The sequence below is a fragment of the Pseudonaja textilis genome, chromosome 4 (genome assembly GCF_049901715.1).
Source record: "Pseudonaja textilis isolate UNSWEBS1 chromosome 4, rPseTex1.2, whole genome shotgun sequence".
Taxonomy (NCBI): domain Eukaryota; kingdom Metazoa; phylum Chordata; class Lepidosauria; order Squamata; family Elapidae; genus Pseudonaja; species Pseudonaja textilis.
In genome coordinates, this window is record NC_141993.1 from 92,085,559 (window position 1) to 92,102,933 (window position 17,375).

The following is a 17,375-nucleotide window of genomic DNA, read 5'->3' on the forward strand; positions in this document are numbered from 1 at the left end:
CCACTTTTTTTTGTGCATCCGTTTCCTAGGCACTAGTATAATTATATTACATAATAGCTCATATTGTCAATCAATAATTGTATAACCTAATATCACTAAAAAAATAATTTATCTATAATTTTGTTAATTCATATTTTAACGAGATAACTATAGTTTACTTAATTTATTTTGCAATGAATCATAAGATCATACCAAATCTATCTTGATAATGTTTTATAAAGATAATATCAAGGGAAAAAAAAGCCTTCCGCTTTTCTTTCCCTCCTTCCCTTCTTTCTTTCCCTCCTTCCCACCTATTTCCTTCCTTCCCCTCCCCTCTCCATTTTCCTCCCTCCCTTTTTCCTCCCTCCTTCCCTTTCTCCCCCTTCCTTCCTTCCTTCCTTCTCTCTCTCCTTCCTCTCTTCCCTCTCTCCCTTCCTTCTTTCTTTCTCTCTCTCTCCTTCCTCTCTCCCTTCCTTCCCCTCCTCCTCCCCTTCTTCTCATTCCCATCTTCCCTCTCCTGTCCAGTGTTGGCATAAAGGCCCAGATAATAATTATGAAACCAGAATGAGTAAAGTCGCATTCAGTCAAAAAGCGAATTAGCATCAATGTCTAAAATACACAACCTTCGTGTAATATTCATTCGCGGAATAACATCCAGCCCGTTGCAAACGAAAGGTTTTTCAAAGTTCAGTTTTACCTTGTTATGTGTGGAAATATCTCCCCACTAACCCTAACACACACACACACACACACACACACACACACACACACACACACACACACAGAGCGAGAGATCCCTGGACCAGAGCATCCCTGAAAACGTCTTACCAATTATTTTTTTCCACTGAATTCGCCCGCACTAGAGAGTAACCTGCTGTGTGAAGCGCGTAACCTAGTTAGTTCAAAGTCTAGGTTCTGCCTTTGCAAAGGCAACGGGTCTCGGTGGCTTGTAGAAACCCCAAATGTTGGTCCCCGTAGTTCTGTTTTGTTTCCTGGGTGCCTTTGAAAACTGCTTAGGTGGGGGTTGGACTAGATGACCTACAAGGTCCCTTCCAACTCTGATGACCTGTATCTGTAACCTCGGAAGCCTTTTAATTTTTTTTTTCTTTCTTTCATCTTCTCCCTGTGAGGAAATGGCGTGGAACTGGAGATCTGCAGATCCCAGGGGGGGAAAAAAAAGGGGGAAAAAACGGGATTTAATTGGTCGAACTTAATTGCAGGTTCGTGGATCCCCCCGGCCGTTTTTCGTGGACGGAGAGCTTTTATCGTTCCGGCATGTCGCAGGGATCCCAGACGAGGGAATATGTTCCTCCCGAGGTCTTTGAGCAGCTGTGGGACATCTTGGACCAGTAAGTGGGACCATGGACCAACCTGTTAAAAATCTCCCCCCGCCCCCCCCCCCTTTTCAGGACAGGTGGTCCTCGACTTATGACCACAATGGGAGAGAACTGGATGGTTCCGTCCAGCGAGATAATCCTAATGCAGTTATTCCTCGACGTACGGCCGCCATTGAGCCCAGGATTTTATGTGGCGAAGTGAGAAGTGCGTTCAGGGAGTTTTTCGCCCCGTTTTACGACGTTCCCTGCCGCATTTGTTGTAAGTGAATCATTGCCGTCGTTCGGTCAGTCATCCCCCGGTTGTTAAGTGACTTAGCTTCTCAGGATCCTGCAACTGTCATAAGTACATGCCAGTTGCCAAGCCTCTGAATTTGGATCACGTGACCAGGGAGATTTTGCTGAAAAAGGGGTGAAATAAATAAGTTGTAATTTTTTTTAATAATAATAAGTTTTTTTTATTATTTTTATACAGTCATTCCACCTTGAGTTGAACAGTGTCTTGTTGTCTGGGTACAACAAGCATCTTTGTTATAGAATAATCAAAATTATAACATCCTTTATTACATATTCTATATATTTCACATAGTAATATCAGCCTATTATGCTAATTAATTATACCATATTAACATAATATTCAACATACTAGTCATCATGTTTATGTATCTCTTTTAGGATATCTTTATTTTATTTCCCTGTTTCTAAATTCCGTTTTTATTATTTAACCATTGATAGAATAAATCCCATACCGTATAATGGTGGTTCAATAGTGGTTAGCGAAATGAACCTGGCCTTTTATCGAAGGCTTCTCAATCCATCCATCAAGCAATCAGAATAGAGCTGGAAGGGACCTTGGAGATCTTCTAGTCCAGCCCCCTGCTCAGAGATGGCCCCCAATTTCTGGAAAAATCTCCCCCCCCCCTCTGGGGGGGGGCAAAGATTTCAGAGCCAGGCCACTTAAATTTTCAGCGCAGCCGATGAAAAGTTCAGAAATTTTGGCAGCTCAGCGTGAATTGGTGCGATTGATGCACCGCTCAAGGGATGTGCGTGGTGGTGTTAAAGCGAGATTACAAGGGATCAGAAGTTGTGAGTTTTAGTTCAGTGGAAGACAGAACAATTTTAAATTCCAGAATGAGCACGTTCCCCTTTTTCCCTAACTGTTTTATGTAACTTAATGCGTAACTTAAAACATTTTAACATCAACTTTCATACGATGGGCAGATAAATTGCATTCTTTTTGTATTGTGCGTAGTGTAATAAGGATAGAAGCGATAGAATTTTTTTAAATCCTCCAAGTTCACATTGCATTATTATTATTATTGTGCATAATGTAATAAGGATACAAGCAATAGAAATTTAAAAAATGCTCTGAATTCATATTGCATTATTATTATTATTGTGCATAATGTAGTATGGATAGAAGCAATAGAAATTTAAAAAAATCCTTTGAATTCACATTGCATTATTATTATTATTATTATTATTATTATTATGCATAGTATAATAAGGATAGAAACAATAGAAATTTAAAAAATCCTTTGAATTCACATTGCATTATTATTATTATTATTATTATTATTATTATTATTATTATTATTATTATTATTATTATTCATGGTGTAATGATAGAAGCAATAGAAATTTTAAAAATGCTCTAAATTCTTCTTAGGTATCCCTCCATTTACAACTGTTTGTTTAGTGACCGAACTTAAAACACTGAAAAAAGTGACAGGACTGTTTTTTTACACTTACGACTGTTGCAGCTCACACATGATCAAAATTTGGACACTTAGCAACTGCCTCTTATTTACGACAGTCGCAGAGTCCCGGGGGGGTGGGGGGTGTCGCGTAATCCCCTTTTGTGACCTTCCAACGAGCAGAGTCAATGGCGGAAACCCTGATTCACTTAACAGCCGCGGCAAGGAAAGTTGCAAAAGGGGGAAGGGAGGCAAAAATTTGCTGTCTCGCTTAGCGATAGAAATGTGGTGCTTGGTTTCGGTCATAAGCCGAGGAGTAGCGGTAACTTGGCCACCATCTCAACTGAGATGGCATCTGGGAGAAACCAGGACTATGCTAGGTTCAACCAGGGAAAATGGGTTTGGTGTCTTCTGCAGGCCGTCCTTGAGTTATGACCGTAATGGGACCCAGAATTATGGCCGTAAGTCATGCTTGTTTATGGAGAATATTGAACATATTTTCACAATTAAAACCACATTTCCACTCATTATAGCGTGTTCGTAAGGGTGTTCACTCACATTGACCTATTCCTAGATGTATAGATTATTACTAAGTATTATTGCAGTTATTTCTACGTTCAATTTAAGGCATATTCACATATTTATTTACATAATTATTTACATAGTTCTACACGGTGTTATTTCGTCTGACCATAACTCCTACTTTTCTTTTCATCTATCTACTTTACATCTACCTTCTAACCCAGAGGTCTCCAAACTTGGCCACTTTGAGACTTGTGGCCTTCAACTCCCAGAATCTCTCAGACAATGAAACTTGTGGACTTCAACTCCCAGAATCCCTCAGCCAGCTGTGTCTGTTTCTTACCCGCCAAAGTGGAGAGAGATTGCAGAGGAAGGGATCACAAGAGAGTAAGCTCTGCTGGCTGAGGAATTCTGGGAGTTGAAGTCCACAAGTCTTAAAGCGGCCAAGTTTGGACACCTGTTCTAACCCGGTTATACCATAGGTTGCAAATCTCATGGTACTCTTGTTTCCTCTCTCTCTTTCAATTCCATCGATAACGGATCCATCTCCGTGCATTCTAAAACCTTTTTTTTATTATCATGGTGTTGGCAGGAATAGTATCACCTTTCCAATTCTGAGCACAGGCAATTCTTGCCGCAGTTATGAGGTGAAAGTATGATATATTGAAATATTTTTTTGCCAGTTTTAATCTCTTAGTCGACCCAATAAAATATATATCATCTCTGGTTTCAGTTCAGTTTTCTGTTTTGTAATTTCTTCCAGCCAATTCTTCATTTTGAGCCGATGTGGCTTAGCTTTAGGGCAGGTCCACCACATATGGGAAAAAGTTCCCTTTTCACGATCACGCTTCCAACCTTGGTTGCTTGCGTTAGGCCCAGCTTTTGTGCAGTGGTCATTAAGTGAATGCATGGGCAGCCACGAGACTGTTTCGGCTGGAAACTGGTCCGTCGTAACTTGGTAAGTTGGCTCAGTGGCTGGTCGTAAGTCGAGAATCCACCCACCTCTTCTCTTTTCCAGGCCTTTGTGTTCCATCCAGCCCATCGACCTGAATTTCCTGGACGGAGGCCCCCAGGACGGCCCCACCAACAAGATTGAGATCAGCATGGATTGCATCCGCATGCAGGACTCGGAGCTGGGAGACCCCATGTGGGTGAGTGGAAGGAGGGGGGAGGGGCAGGGGGGGGACTGGTCAGGGGGGGATCCTTGGGGGCCTCTGAGCTGGGTGGGTTTCCTTGCAGGCGTCTCACGACCCAGCTAGGGAACATCATCCGGGTGAGGAGGGACTGGAGTTGGTGAGGGTTAGCTGGAGTAGCGGGATTGTGAGGTCCTGGTGCTTTGCGAACTTGGTTGCTTCCTGGCATCACCAGTGCTAGAAGGGAGCGGGGTTTACAAGGAGGAGGAAGGAGAGGAGGAGGAAGGAGAGGAGGAGGAAGGTTGTTAAATGAATCTGGCACGGTTGTTAAATGAATCTGGCCTTCCCCCTTGGCTTTGCTTCCGAAGGTCGCCAAAATGGATTCCGGGATCCCATTGCAATCGTCATAAATACGAGTCAGCTTCCAAGTTTCTCAATTCCAGGATCCCCCCCGGAGGGGACGCTGTGACAATTGTAAGGGCAAAAAACCTGTGTCACTTTTTCAGCTGCCATTGCAGCTCCTGTCACTAAATGAACAGTTGTAAGCCAAAGAATGGAATGGAATGAAGAATAGAATAGAAAATACAGTAATACAGGAATAGAATAGAATAGATAGTGGAACGAAGAATGGAGTGGAACAGAACAGAACATAATAGAATAGAATAGAATGAGAGAATAGAATGGTGTAGAACAGAAAAGAGAATAGAATAGAATAGAATAGAATAGAATAGAATAGGAGAGAATAGAATAGAATAGAATAGAATAGGAGAGAACAGAAAAGAGTATAGAATAGAAAAGAGAATAGAATGGATATTGGAATGAAGAATAGAATAGAAATAGAATAGAACAGAATATAGGAATAGAATAGAATTATGAAAGAATGGAATAGAATAGAATAGAAATAGGAATAGAATAAAATAGGAATAGGAATATTCTTTATTGGCCAAGTGTGATTGGACACACAAGGAATTTGTTTTGGTGCAAATGCTCTCAGTGTCCATAAAAGAAATGATGCATTCATCAGGAATCATCAGGTACAATACTTAATAATAGTCATAGGGTACAATAGAATAGAATAGAAGGATAAAAGAATAGAATTTAAATAGAATGGGATGGGATGGAATGGGATAGAGAACAGAATAGAAAATAGAATAGAATATAGGAATAGAATAGAAAACAGAATAGAATAAGAATAGAAAACAACAGAATAGAATAGAATAGAATAGAATATAGGAATAGAATAGAATAGAAAACAGAATAGAATAAGAATAGAAGAGAATAGAATAGAATATAGGAATAGAATAGAATAGAAAACAGAATAGAATAAGAATAGAAGAGAATAGAATAGAATAGAATATAGGAATAGAATAGAATAGAAAACAGAATAGAATAAGAATAGAAAACAATAGAATAGAATAGAATAGAATAGAATAGAATAGAATAGAATAGAATAAGAATAGAAAAAAATAGAATAGAATAGAATAGAATATAGGAATAGAATAGAATAGAATAGAAAACAGAATAGAATAAGAATAGAAGAGAATAGAATAGAATAGAATATAGGAATAGAATAGAATAGAAAACAGAATAGAATAAGAATAGAAAACAATAGAATAGAATAGAATAGAATAGAATGTAGGAATAGAATAGAATAGACATTGGAATGAAGAAAAGACATTGAAACAATAAATAGAAAAGGGAAGAGAAAAGAGAAGAGAAGAGTTGGAAGGGACCTTGGAGGTCTTCTAGTCCAGCCCCCTCCTTAGGTAGGAAACGGTTCTCCAACCTCCCCTTAAAAACTTCCAGTGTTTTTTTTTTATCCGCAACCTTCCTCTCCTGCTGATGGGAGGGGTGGGGTGGGGGTGGTTCAGCCGCTTGGAGATGAGTGTGTGTGTGTGTGTGTGTGTGTGTGTGTCTTCCATCAGTGGAGCATGGGACCTGGCCTTCCCTGGCAACCCCCCCCTCCCCAAACCCGCCCCTCCCCTGCTCCTCCGAGGCGTGTGCAGCGGCCCCTGCGGCGTGTGGCTCTAATCTGCTGTTGACTCAAGAGCGCTCTCCAGGTGTGTGTGTGTGCGTGTGTGTGTGTGTTCATTCTTACACAACTCTGGTGCCTCCTCCGACAAAGTTCCCCCCCCCTCCCCTCCCTCCTTTCATTCATGCACCTCTGGAGGGGTGGGGAGCGGAATCCGTTCCTTGGACGGGGGAAGCGGGGGGGGGGCGCTGAAAAATCTTGCGCAAACAAGGGAAAGTTTATTTTTCTGCCTTTGTGCGTCTCTGTGTGTGTGTGTGTGCGTCTGCGTGCGCGTGTGGGGGTTGTCAAATATCCCTCGACAGGTGTCCGCCCAGCCTCCTTGGGCCCAGGAGGGAGTTGTGTGTTTGCTCTTCCTGCGCGGGAGGGTGGCGCGGCGCATAGCCTCAGGGAAGGGTTTTTGTGTGTGTGTGTGTGTGTGTGCGCGAGCGAGCGCGTGTGTTTGTTGAATCGCAAAGCCAGTCAGCTTCCTCCACCGCCCCCAAGGGCCGCCCCCCCCCCCCTCCACACCTCCTTGTGCCTATAGCCGCGGGGCGCACGGCTGCCTGCCCAACACCTGCCTCCCCTCCTGCCCTGCCTTGTGGCGGGGGGGCGGGTGACCCACGCTTTGGGGCGGGGGGGGAAAGGTGGGGGGGGGGAAGAGGAGGTTGTTCTGCCCCCCCCCCCGAAAAGGAGGGGGTTCTGTGGAAGACGGAGGGATCCGGACCTCGGTTCTGCCTTGGAGACACACACACACACACACACACAGACCCCACGAGGGCAAAAGGGTCAGGGTGGGGTGGGGTGGGGGTGACCGAGAGGTTTTGTTGGGGGGGGGAGTCTGGGGTCTCCATGCACGGGCCCTTTGTGGAATGGGCTGTCTTTGGGGGGGGGGTGCAGCTTGGATTTAAAGACAGACAGACAGACAGACAGACAGACACACACACACCGTCCCTAGAGTTTTCCTCCATGTGGGAAAGCCAAGAAGAGAGGAGAAGATAATAGAGAATAGAATAGATATTGGAATGAAAAATAGAATAGGAATAGAATAGAGAATAGAATAGAATATATAGAAAATAGAATAGAAATAGAAGAGAATATAGAATAAATATAGAAAGAATAGAATATAGAATAGAATAGAATCGGAATAGAATATATAGAATAGAATACAGAATAGGAATAGAATATATAGAATAGAATATAGAATAGAATAGAATGAATATAGACTAGAATATAGAATAGAATAGAATAGAATAGAATAGAATAGAAATAGAATAGAATATAGAATAGAATATAGAATAGGAATAGAATATATAGAATATGAAATAGAATATAGAATAGGAATAGAATAGATAAGAATAGAATATAGAATAGGAATAGAATAGATAAGAATAGAATATAGAATAGGAATAGAATAGAATATAGAATAAAATAAAGAATAGAATATAGAATAGGAATAGAATATGTAGAATAGAATATAGAAGAGGAATAGAATATGTAGAATAGAATATAGAATAGAATATAGAATAGAATATAGAATATAGAATAGAATAGAGAGTAGAGTAAAGTAGAATAGAATAGAATCGAATAGAATTATAGAGTTGGAAGGGACCTTGGAGGTCTTCTAGTCCAACCCGCTGCTCAGGCAGGAAATCCTATCCTATTTCAGACAAATGGTTATCCAACCTCTTAAAGACTTCCAGTGTTGGAGGATTCACTGGACAGTCAACGTGGCCTTTTCTGATCTGGTGGTTTTCTATATTTCTGCTGACGTATTAAACGGAGAGGCAGCCGCTCGTCTTGCACCACCTTAAAAAAGCAACAAGGCTGGAATTAAAACAATGAAAACGAGGGAGACGGGGATTTGGAGACCCGCGCCTCCTTCCAAGGCAAAGGGGAGAAGAGGTGGGCTTTTTCTCCGAACTTGGGGCCCTGCAAAGGCAGGGGACTTCAATTCCCAGAGTCCCCCGCTCTCTGCAGAAAGGGGGATTCTGGGATTTTGAAGTCCAGGCCGTTTGGGGATGGTGGACGGTGAAGTTTGGCTTTGATTCTCCGAGGAATCGCGACTTCCTCTTTTATTCTGTTTCGCCCCCGCGTAGATTACGAATTTGGGAAGTGTTTTTTCCACCTGGAGAGCTCGAAGAGAGTTGGGACTTCAACCCCCCCAGAATTCCCAAAAGCTGGCTGGGGAATTCTGGGAGTTGAAGTCCATCCAGCTTAAAAGTTCTTTTAAAAGTTAACGGTTGACTTAAAAGTAGAAATGCTTCAAAGTCCTTCCCAGTTTTTCTTAGCTGGCCTTGAAAGGCTGACCAGGGTGGCATCAGGACGGGGGACCACAAGGCGATCTCGGGTCGAAAGAATACCGCTTCGAAGACCGCCATCCCCCCAAAAAGACCACCCACCCAAAACCTTCCCATCCTTGTAACAAACCACTCAAAAAGGCAACTCGGCCTACTGCAGGCCATCCTTGACCCACAACGGAGCCCAACATTTCTGCCGCTAAGCAGGACCGTCGTTCAGCAAGCTTTGCCTCATCTTCGACCTTTCTTGCCATCGTGGCGGAGTGAACCCCCTTCGGGGTGGGTGGGTGGGGGGGCGTTAAGCGCATCCCACCGTCGTTCAGCGAGCCCTTGGACTTTCCTTTCGACTTGGCTCGCCCCAAAGGAGCATCCGCGGAAAACCGCAGCCGTCATCAATGACGAGTCGGTCGCCAAGCCTCCGAATTTTGGGTCCGGGGGATGCTGCGACGGTCGTTAAGTGTGGAAAAAAAATGGGTCCTAATGCCCCCTTCTCCCCCCACCCACATGGCAAGTTTTGAACTGTCACTAAACAGGATGCTGCGTGATTTGTATGTCGAGGATGACGGACAATGGCGTCTCGTTTTCCTCCTTGGAAAGTGCAGCAGCCCAAGTATGAAATGTATCTCTCCCACCACCCCCTCCGTCGACTGGGCGTCTGGCCCCCCCCCTGCCCCCTCCCTTCCCCGCTCATCTTCCTGCCACCCCCCCAGGCGTCCTAGCCTGGTTCAACCAGTTTGACTAAATGCCTTTTTGGGGATAAGCTCCACTGTTAAATCAACTCCCGGTTTGATCAAATATGTCTCTCTCTCTCTCTCTCTCTCTCTCTCTTTTTCTCTTCCCCCTTTTATTTTTAAGCCACCGGGCTTGGCATGGGGGGGAAAAGAGGGAGACAGGAAGGGTGAGGGGCACGCTGGCCCCTGGGAGGGATAGAGCGTCCAGATGCGCCCACCAAGACAAGCCCTCCACCCTCGATTTTGTAATTGCGGTCTAGTTTTATATATATATATATATAATAAACGTTTTTTATCTTTCAGTTTCAAAAATACAAACATTTCATTTCTTTTCTCTCTCTCTCAAGCAGTGTGTCATCCGGGCACCAACACCTCTGTGCCACATCCTTCACCATTGATAACGCCATTCAGATAACAGATAATCAGCGTTGGAAGGGACCTTGTAAGGCATCTAGTCTAGCCCCCCCGCCCAAGCAGGAGACCCTCCCTACACCGTTGGTGATCGAGGGCAGTTTAGTCTCTTCTTGAAAGCCTCCAGGGATGAAGCTCCCACAACTTCCGAAGTCAACTTCTGTTCCATTGAATATAGAATAACAAGAATTGGTACTAGGGACCTTGTAAGGCATCTAGTCCAGCCCCCCTGCCCAAGCAGGAGACCCTACACCATTTCTGACATTCTAATCTGTTCTTGAAAGCCTCCAGGGCTGAAGCTCCCACAACTTCTGAGGGCAACTTCTCTTCCATGGGTTGATTGTTCTCACTGTCAGAAAGTTTCTCCTTATTTCCAGGTTGAATCTCTCCTTTGTCAGTTTCCATCCATTGTTCCTTGTCTGGCCTTGGAGAAGAGCTTGACCCCCTTCCTCCTCCTCTCTGGGGCAGCCCCTCAAATATTGCAAGATGGTCTCCTGTCTCCCCTGGTCCTTCTCTTCCCTAGACTAGCCAGGCCCAGTTCCTGCAACCGTCCATCGTATGTTTGAGCCTCCAGTCCCCTCATCCTCCTGGTTGCTCTTCTCTGCACTTTTTCTAGAGTCTCAACATCTCAGCAGTACAAACATTTCATTTTTTTCTCAAGCAGTGGCCACATCCTTCACCACTGGTAATGCCATTCCCATTTAATATTATTTCTCTAAGCTTAAAGAGTTGGCATAAAACACCTAAACATTATACAGCTCTTCTGGTGATAATATCTGACTAGCATTACATCTCATTGTTCTCATCATATTTATATTGACACCATCTTATTTGTATCTCTGTCTTACTTTATTTTGTATTCTCTTTTATTCTTCCTCGTTTCCAAATTCCCTTTTTTAAATTCTCGTAACCATCGATAAAAGGGGTGGGAAATGATTGATCAGTGGGAGATTTGAGGGGGCTCCAACAATGGGAGGTTTTTGAGAAAAGATTGGACAGCTGTTATTCCCAGATGGGATAAGGTCTCCTGCCTGGGCAGGGGGTTGGTCTAGAAGGCCTCTGAGGTCCCCTTTAGCCCTAGGATTCTATAACCTTGGGCAGGGGCTAGACTAGAAGGCCTCTGAGGTCCCTTTCAGCCATAGGATTCTGTGAGTTGGACCAGAGAGAGTTGGACTGGAAGACCTCCAGGGTTCCCTTCTAATTCGATGATCTCGGATGGGGGTTGGTCTAGAAGGCCTCTAAGATCCCTTCCAAACCGTACAGTTCTATGATGGGCAGGGGGCTGGTCTAGAGGATCTCCAAGGTCCCAGCCTCAATGAGTGTATGTGTGTGTGTGTGTGTATGTGTACACACACACATGCATACGTGTGTGTGTGTGTGTGTGTGTGTGTGTGTGTGTGTGTGAAAAATCTCGGGGTAGCAGGAGAGGCAGGCGTTTCCCACGGAAAGCTGCTGTTTTTCAGTCCCGGGATTTTGCAACCCGAATTGGGTTCCCGGGTTCATCCCCCTCCCCTCCCCTCGCCCTCCCCTCCCCTCTCTCTGGCACCTGGAAGGCTGCGAGGACACAACCCACAACCCACACGTGTTCCTGGCTGGGAAGAAAGAGGCAGCTCCGTGGTGCCTTCAAAGCGCAGCGTGAACATTTAATTAAAGAGGATTTCCATCTCAGCGCCGGAAGCGTTTTTGGGGTGCTTTGGCCCCCCCTGGGCTTGGAAGGGGAGCAAAGGGTTGTTGCAACAACAACAATAACAACAACAACCAGCACCAGCAGCACCAGCAGCAGCGTGCCAAAACGCCGGGCTGCGCTTTGGTTGCTCTGACAGCCTTTCCATTCCCAGCGTTGGAGGCTGTTGGGTCGAGGTTTGCTCAGCCCTGCATGATCCGGCGCATGAAACGTGCCAATTGGGCAGTTTGGTCTAGTGGTTAAGGCATTGACTTCGAAAGCGGGAGACGAGTTCTAGTCCCGCCTTAGGCATGAAAGGCGGCTGGGTGACTTTGGACCAATCACCAGGAGACCGTGAGTTCTAGTCCCGCCTTAGGCATGAAAGGCAGCTGGGTGACTTTGGGCCAATCACCAGGAGACGGTGAGTTCTAGTCCCGCCTTAGGCAGGAAAGGCAGCTGGGTGACTTTGGGCCAATCACCAGGAGACGGAGAGTTCTAGTCCCGCCTTAGGCATGAAAGGCAGCTGGGTGACTTTGGGCCAATCACCAGGAGACGGTGAGTTCTAGTCCCGCCTTAGGCATGAAAGGCAGCTGGGTGACTTTGGGCCAATCACCAGGAGACGGAGAGTTCTAGTCCCGCCTTAGGCATGAAAGGCAGCTGGGTGACTTTGGGCCAATCACCAGGAGACGGTGAGTTCTAGTCCCACCTTAGGCATGAAAGGCAGCTGGGTGACTTTGGGCCAATCACCAGGAGACGGGAGTTCTAGTCCCGCCTTAGGCAGGAAAGGCAGCTGGGTGACTTTGGGCCAATCACCAGGAGACGGGGAGTTCTAGTCCCGCCTTAGGCATGAAAGACAGCTGGGTGACTTTGGGCCAATCACCAGGAGACGGGGAGTTCTAGTCCCGCCTTAGGCAGGAAAGGCAGCTGGGTGACTTTGGGCCAATCACCAGGAGACGGAGAGTTCTAGTCCCGCCTTAGGCATGAAAGCCGACGGGGTGACTTGTTGCAATGGTCGTAAGTGTGAAAATGGCCCTCAGTCGCTTTTTCTCGGTGCCGCTGTAACTTCCAACGGTCGCTAAGTTAAACGGTTATAATAAGTCCAGGACTGGCCTCACCAAATCCATCGGGGGGGCCTGCCAGGATTCGAAGACGCGACGGAAATGGATATGATGAGTGCAGGCAAAACCATTTTTTTTTTTTACATCTGTATGGGTGTGTGTGTGAGCGTGCGTGTGCAAAAATACCCACCCCTGATAATAATTGCGCTGAGTTCAAGAGACGCCCCTAAGTAGCAAGGCGAGGTGGGGACTTCCCTTCCGGGTGACACCGAGGTTTTCCTTCTGGGAAAAGGCAGCGAGGATTTGCATGCCGCAAAACGACAGTCGCACACTCTCTCTCCAGCACAACCTGGGTTTTCTCCCCGTTGGATGCCCCGCCGAGATTTTTTTGGTGGTCTCCCGTTTTCCAGGATTCCCAATTTGGGGGAGGCTGTTGGGAGCCCTTGGGGTGGGGTTGGAAGGCAGAGGGGGGTGCCTTCTGTTTCCTGGCGCCTTCTTCACGTGTGCAAAATCGGGGTTGTTGTGGCTTCGACGAGGAAGGTTTGGAAACGGGGATTCCGCCAAGCCCCCCGAAAAGATATGCTGGCTTGCAAAATAAATCCCCCTTCCTGGTTGGAGTCTTCGGAGAACCAGATGTGCGGAGCGGGAGGGGGGGAGGGTTGACTTGCAAAAAGGAGGAGTTTGTAATGGGTTGTGTGGGAAAAACAACAACACAACCCCCGTTTTGGAGCAGTGTAGCACAAATCTTGGCAGCTTGAAGAGCCGATTCAATTCCCTGGAATCCCCCAGCTAGCATGCGTGGACTTCAATTCCCAGAATCCCCCCAGCATGAGACATGGACTTCAACACCCCCGGAATCCCCCAGCTAGCATGCTTGGACTTCAACACCCAGAATTCCCCCAGCATGAGACGTGGACTTCAACAATCCCAGAATCCCCCAGCTAGCATGCATGGACTTCAACAATCCCAGAATCCCCCAGCCAGCATGTGTGGACTTCAATTCCCAGAATCCTCCCAGCATGAGACATGGACTTCAACAATCCCAGAATCCCCCAGCCAGCATGCGTGGACTTCAATTCCCAGAATCCCCTAGAATGAGACGTGGACTTCAACACCCCCAGAATCCCCAGCCAGCATGTGTGGACTTCAATTCCCAGAATTCCCCCAGCATGAGACGTGGACTTCAACAATCCCAGAATCCCCAGCCAGCATACTTGGACTTCAGTTCCCAGAATTCCCCAGCATGAGACGTGGACTTCAACAATCCCAGAATCCCCAGCTAGCATGCTTGGACTTCAATTCCCAGAATCCCCCAGCATGAGACGTGGACTTCAACACCCCGGAATCCCCAGCTAGCATGCGTGGACTTAAACTCCCAGAATCCCCCAGCATGAGATGTGGACTTCAACAATCCCAGAATCCCCAGCTAGTATGCGTGGACTTCAACACCCAGAATCCCCCTAGAATGAGACGTGGACTTCAACACGCCCGGAATCTTCCAGCCAGCATGTGTGGACTTCAATTCCCAGAATTCCCCCAGCATGAGACGTGGACTTCAACACCCCCGAAATCCCCCAGCTAGCATACTTGGACTTCAATTCCCAGAATTCCTGGCACTAATTCATTCCTTTTGATGTGTATTCCCATGGCGGCTTGCTTACTCTCTTGCCATCCCTTCCTCTGCAGTCTCTCCCCTCTTAAGAGGGGGGGGAAACACACACCCCAGGCATGGCTAGCTGGGGAATTGTGGGAGTTGGAAGTCCACCCCTCCAAGGGGACAAGGTAGAGAAACACTAAGCTGGGGGTTAGCTCCCAGCGCTCTTCTGCCGGCCTTGAAAGGATAAGCAGTGTTGTGTCAGGATGGGAGACCACAAGGTGATCGCAGGTTATAGAAGAAGACAAAAACCTGACACGTTTTCCCCCCCAAGCTCTTGAATTAAGAGATTTTCTGAAGCTCCCCAACTCCTTAAACCAGGGTATCTCTCAACCGCGGCCCCTGGATGAAGGGCGGATTTTAACCCGTGGAATTCTGGGAGTTGAAGTCCCCCCCCCCTTCTTCAAGCGGTCATGTTTGAGACACGCCTTTCTAGAGATGGGGAAGAAATGGAATATTTTGGACGGCTCGAAGAGGCAGTTTCGAACTGCGGCCGCCGGAAGGAAATTTCCCAAAGACCCAGCGATTCAACCAGGAGAGAAATAAACCCAGACCTGATTTTTGCAACGTGGGCGTTGTTTGGAACCAGGTCGTCAAAGGGTGCAAACAACTCTTTGCGTGTTCCTCGTTCTCCTAAAATAGCTTCCAGGCGCAGGGCCCGCCAACTTGGTGGCTTAGCAGCCTCATTTGTAGCAACTAAAAGCAGTTCATCCTCAACCGCAGGAAGTCCTCGACTTACAACACTTCCATTTAGTGACCGGAGTTACGACAACACTGGAAAAAAAAAAGTGACTTAGGACCATTTTTTTCACACTGATGACCGTTGCAAGGTCACAGAATCAAAACTCAGGCGCTTGGCAACTGGTTCACCTTTACGACGGTCGCCGTGTCCGGGGGTGTGTGTGTCACACGATCCGTTTTTGGGGTGGGAACCTTCTGGCAAGCAAAGTCAGACTCACTTAATGCCCATGTCCCTAACTTAACCGCAACGATTCGCTTAACAGCCGTGGCCAAAACAGGTCGCAAAACGGGGCAGAATTCATTTAACAACGGTCTCCCTTAGCAGTGGGGCTGAATTTTTGGTTGTAAGTCAGGATGGCGAAGCTAGGGCACCTGCCCTGCGCATGCGGGCTCCTCCCAGCTGATTTTCGGCTTGTTTGAGGCCGTTTCTCCCTCCTGGAGGCTCGAGGGAAGCCTCTGCAGCCTCGGGAGGCTGAAAAACAGGCCTGGAAATACCGGAAGTGACGAAATGGGCCCGCTTTCGGCCTCCTAAGGCTGCAGAGGCTTCCCTCGAGCCTCCAGGAGGGAGAAAATGGCCTCAAATGGGCCGAAAATCAGCTGGGAGGCGCAAACATGCGCAGGGCAGGTAAGGGAGCGGGGTGGCGGTGTTACGTGCGCATGCACAAGGGGACCGGGGCGCATTGCATTGTGGGGGCCGGCATGCGTGCTATCGCGCACCACGACAAAAAGGTTCACTGTCCTACGGTAATTCTCCACCCCCGCACGCTTGGGCTGAACCGTTAAAAGAGTAAGACTGGCCAACCCGAGAGTCTCTTTCTTGGAGTGTTTGCAATCGTTCTTTGTGACTAAGTCCTTTGTCTGAGAGCGTCTGGCCAAGTGTTAAAAATTTTTCTAACGATGTTCTTCATATATCAATTGTGCACTTCCTGTCGACAATTGGCAAAGCACACCACTTGAGAAGGAGAAGAAAAAAAAATAAATTGGCAGAAAATGCAAGCGTTGTGTTTCCGGTCGTCTAGGGTGAAAGCTGTATTCAGCGCGGCTAGCTTTGTCTTTCGTGTTTCCTTAAAAATACACATAATAATCAAACTGATATATATTTATATATATGTATATCTTCGTCTCTCTCTCTCTCTCTCTCTCTCTCTCTCTCTCTCTCCATATATATATAAAATATATAAGATAAAATAATTTAAAAGCTTTCCTTTTCGGACTGCGGTTAAGTTCCCCATCAGTCTCAGTAGCCATTATTATTATTATTATTATTATTATTATTATTATTATTATTATTATTATTATTATTATTATTATTTATATTATATTATATTATATTATTATTATATTATTATTATTACTTTTATTATTTTTATTACTTTTATTATTATTTTTATTACTTTTATTATTATTTTTATATTATTACTATTGCTGGTATTATATTTTGTATTATTATTGGTGGTGTTGTCGCTGGCCACACAATGAAGTCAGAAGTTTAGATTGGATTTGGCATTTTGGCAAGGAGGAAACCTGCCTTTTGCCATTGACCGATACGGATTGTGTCAATGCCCGTGGTTGTCGGCCAGCTGTTTAAATGGGATCTGGGACTTTTATCTACCGCTGGAGTCCTTCCCAACCACCTGGCAAGAAGCCCACAGACCCAAAATGGAGAGGCTCTTTGCTCGCTGACCATAGGCCAAACTACGGCAGCCCCCCCCCCTCCAAGTAGTTGGCCAGACCCTCAGGGTCCACGGCTTATTGCCCTAAACCTGGGCCCCCACTCCAAATAATCCCAAGCCAGGCCAGGCCCTTCTGCCCCGGGGTGAGGGTCTCCTTCCTTCAAGAGCCCGGAAGGCCCGGTGTGCTCCCCAGTTGACCCCTCCCGGCCGGGCCAAGGACCCTGGCCTGACCAGCTAGCTGGCCATCAAGGCAGATGGTCCTTGGGAGCTGAAGACAGCCTGGCTGGAGGTCCGCTGGCCAGACAGGAAGCCGGTTCTGCCCTGGAGCTGGTCATCTGCTGCCCTGCTTGGCCGGAGAGGCGGAGAGGTCAGTAGGAGCAGCTGGTCAAAAGGTGATTTCACCCAAGAATGCCCCCCCTCTCCCGTCCCCTTATCTTGATGGCCTGAGCTGTTTTTTTTGGGGGGGGG

General features: G+C 46.5%; 1 protein-coding gene across 2 annotated transcripts in view; it reads left to right on the forward strand.

Moving 5' to 3' along the window:
* Window positions 1-17,375, forward strand: part of TP63 (tumor protein p63) — a 166,683-nt gene that overhangs the window by 17,562 nt on the left and 131,746 nt on the right. For both annotated transcript variants that reach the window (XM_087933716.1, XM_087933718.1), the window contains exons 2-3: window positions 1,203-1,331; window positions 4,554-4,686. In XM_087933716.1, the coding sequence (XP_087789842.1) occupies window positions 1,203-1,331; window positions 4,554-4,686 (262 nt within the window). The remainder of the gene's footprint in view (window positions 1-1,202; window positions 1,332-4,553; window positions 4,687-17,375) is intronic.